At 39.7% G+C, this 3,286-nt stretch overlaps 1 protein-coding gene across 1 annotated transcript; it reads right to left on the bottom strand.

Annotated features, from left to right (window-relative positions):
- Nucleotides 1–598: 598 nt before the first annotated feature.
- Nucleotides 599–3,286, bottom strand: LOC309707442 (elastase-1-like). Its single transcript, XM_082534777.1, has 8 exons — nt 3,180–3,286; nt 2,970–3,067; nt 2,771–2,871; nt 2,451–2,576; nt 2,117–2,253; nt 1,795–1,937; nt 910–1,059; nt 599–690 (listed from the first exon to the last, which is right to left on the bottom strand). The coding sequence occupies exons 1-8, from the start codon at nt 3,262–3,264 to the stop codon at nt 679–681; spliced, it is 852 nt and encodes a 283-aa protein (XP_082390903.1). The 5' UTR covers nt 3,265–3,286; the 3' UTR covers nt 599–678.

The raw sequence follows: 3,286 nt of genomic DNA on the forward strand, positions 1-3,286 counted from the left end.
GGAAAGTGAAACACCCAGGAGATACAGATAAATGCACACAAATCATTCATGCGGAAAACCCTAGGTGACCAGGAGGTTCAAAAATCAGAGCTGTATCTTTGCTCCGATTGGAATAACATCTATGGTATGCCGCAGGTGAAGCCTATCTTTAAAATATATTACTGTGTTTCTTCGTCATATGATGACAAAGACACACAATAAAAACAATAAACATAATAATAGACAAAGAGAATTTGGGCAGCCATTAGCAGTTTTCTTCCTAAAACAAATTTGTTTTATTTTTCCAAATATTTGAATCGCTAATGTTATACTACTTCCTCACTAACAGTAACGATCCCTGCTGGTGGTGATAGTGTAATTGTTGAAGTGTTGTTAAAATCAGTTTAGCAGAAGCAGCAAATGGCCATGACACAAAAGAAAAACTTGTATGAATTTTCTTAGAACTGCTGCCTCAATAGTCAATAGATTATGTGTTTCAGATATTTTACTTTACCTCAAATTACTAATGCTTTTAAATACTTTAATGGCCAAATCTTTTATATGCAACACTAAAAAAAAGCACAAAAAAGCAAAAACAAAAAACATAGTGAGGCACATGTGCATTGAAGGACATTTTATTCTGATGGAGTAAGAAACTGAGGTGAATCCAGAGTGTTTCCATGGAGATGATCACTCTTCTCAACCCATGATCTGGCAAAGCAAGGACAAATGAATCATTACATGATTACCACAACAATCAACCTGCACAAAATGCTGCAAAAATATTTGTAAGAATTGAATGGATTAAATTAACTATGAAATCTTCTATTTACTGCATTAGTAAGACTAATAAAACATTACCACACACAGTAACTCAAACACAGTGTTTTAAAATGCTGTGATCTATATTAATGGTTATAAAATACTAACACTGTTCATCCAGCTGATGTAAGCAGAGACGCGGGTGAAGACAGTAGGCTTCTGGTAGGCATTGCAGCCCGAGGAGGACACAAAGCTGGTCACACCATGGACAACATACTGGCCACCAACACTGCAGTTCAGGGGGCCACCAGAGTCACCCTGCATTCGAAAGGTTACATCACAGACAAGCAAAAAAAAATCATTTATGCATTTTGGGTAAAGTCAAGAGCAAATTTGCCAGTGCACTTAACTACTTCCCAACTTCCAATGTCCAGCTAACATCTCAGTCAGCCTAAAGCAAGTTTGTGCAGAACACAAGTTTACAACATGCACTTTGTGCAGCTTAAGCACTTGCTTGAATTATTGTAAGTGACTTATGCCCTGCTGAAGCAGCAAGTAATCCCACATGTGCCCCCCAAAATATCTTCCTTGACAGGAAGGGGTCAGCTTCCAACTCAGTGGGAGACATTAAATGTCACTCTGTTACAGTGACATGGGACTGAAATAGAACAACTTCTTTCCAGCGTTTCTTCCTGTCTGTTTATACCCAAACATTTTTTAGGGCTGACACACCTGTTTGCTAAAGAGCTTAAAAAAACAAGGTTCAACGTTTGTTAAATATTACAATGAATGAAGACAGTGTTCATCTTTGTTTGTAGCTAATAATGAAGTTCTAGATTTTAACTCATCTCAACCCTAAAAGGTTATTAACCACATAGCAAACCTATTTTTCTTGCTGATGGTTTATTACGGATTCAAAAGACTTAATAAATTATTTACGCATTACCAACTTAACACTCCTGGATATTACACTTTAAACAACAAAGCGTTGCTAAGTAAAAAGCATGAAACAATCGCTCTGGCCTAAAATACTTCATAATGCTCTTGGCTCACCTGACAGCCAGAATTGCTGCCGCCACCAGCACAAACCATGGTGGTCTTCACTGTGCTCCCCCACCATCCGCTGCTGGAGCAGGTATTGTGGTCAACAACAGGCAGAGAGGCCTGCTTCAGCTGGGCGGAGAGCTGACCTCCAGCTGTGTACAGCAGTACAGAAAAAAGACTCACAATACAACTGTGTCTTGAAAAAAATCTGGGTGAAAAAACCCTCTCTTGACTTTATGGTTCTTACAGATTGCTTTCCCGTGTATGCTAGCACTGCACCGAATAATTTACTGTATAGTGTAAATGCATGATATCCTTATGTCAGACTCACTCTGGGTGCGACCCCATCCACTGATATAGCAGGGGTTTTTGTTAGGCAAAACCTGGTTAGCAGGAGGCAGAGCGGCGAGCTGGACGTAGTTATTGAGAGTAGCATCAGATGTCAGACGCAGGAGGGCAATGTCATACCTGAGAGACCAGCACACAGTCACTTCAATGAATAACACGTTTTGTTCATCTTCTAAAATATCATTAAGTCTTTAAGGATACAGAATAAACATGCCCCAATTTGCCAATTTTAAAGATTTTACTTGAAAAATATATGCACACCATATATATATAAAATTTGTGCATGCAAATGTGTGTCAGATCATGATATCACTAACCCGCCTGCAACATTGTTGGAGTTCCAACTGGGGTGGACGTAGACCTGACTCACGGTCATGTACTGCTCTGTGCCCTCATGGGTATAGATGTCGTGATCCCCAAGAACAACACGCCAGGTTCTGGGGCTGTGGGAAGATGAAATTTACATCTCTTTAATTATATTATAATGAATCAATAATAATAATAAATCAGTTCACAAAAAAACTATGTAGTTTTTTTGCTAGTTTATTAAATAGAAGACTGATATGCAATAAGAAAAATGTAAAGCCAAGATTTTTTGATGAAGTTAAGTCATAAGAATATCCTGTGTAACACGCACGTGTCCACACAGTGAGCAGCAGTCATGACCCATCCTCTCCTGATCAGGGTCCCTCCACAGGTGTGGTAGTAGGAGCCTCCAGATAGGTACTGAAGACCTATCTGGAATAAAATATGGGTTTACGAAATCTGAAAATCCCTGCATTCTGTTTTGATTTGCATTTTTGGACTTTTTAAAGCATTTGTAAAGTATCAAGTACCTGCCAGGGCCAGGAGTGGGGTCTGGCCACCTCACCACCCACCACTCTCTCCTGTGTACGATCATCCTCCAGAAACCTGGGCTGGGGCTCAGCCAGCACTAGACAAGGTAGAGACATGGAAAGTACAACAGTATGCCATCAAGCGTTCAAGTGATCAAAAAGATTTTTGTCTTTTGCAATAATGTCAAAGGAGAAGAAGACAGTTCTTACCAAGGGCTGCAAGAGAGGTCAGCACAAGAAACCTAAACATGTCTGCAGTTTCCTGAAATCTTCTGCAATGAAGGCTTCCGTCCATGACTCTTTTATACCCTGTGTGT

Source organism: Aulonocara stuartgranti (assembly GCF_965226115.1).
Source record: "Aulonocara stuartgranti genome assembly, chromosome: 5".
NCBI lineage: Eukaryota > Metazoa > Chordata > Actinopteri > Cichliformes > Cichlidae > Aulonocara > Aulonocara stuartgranti.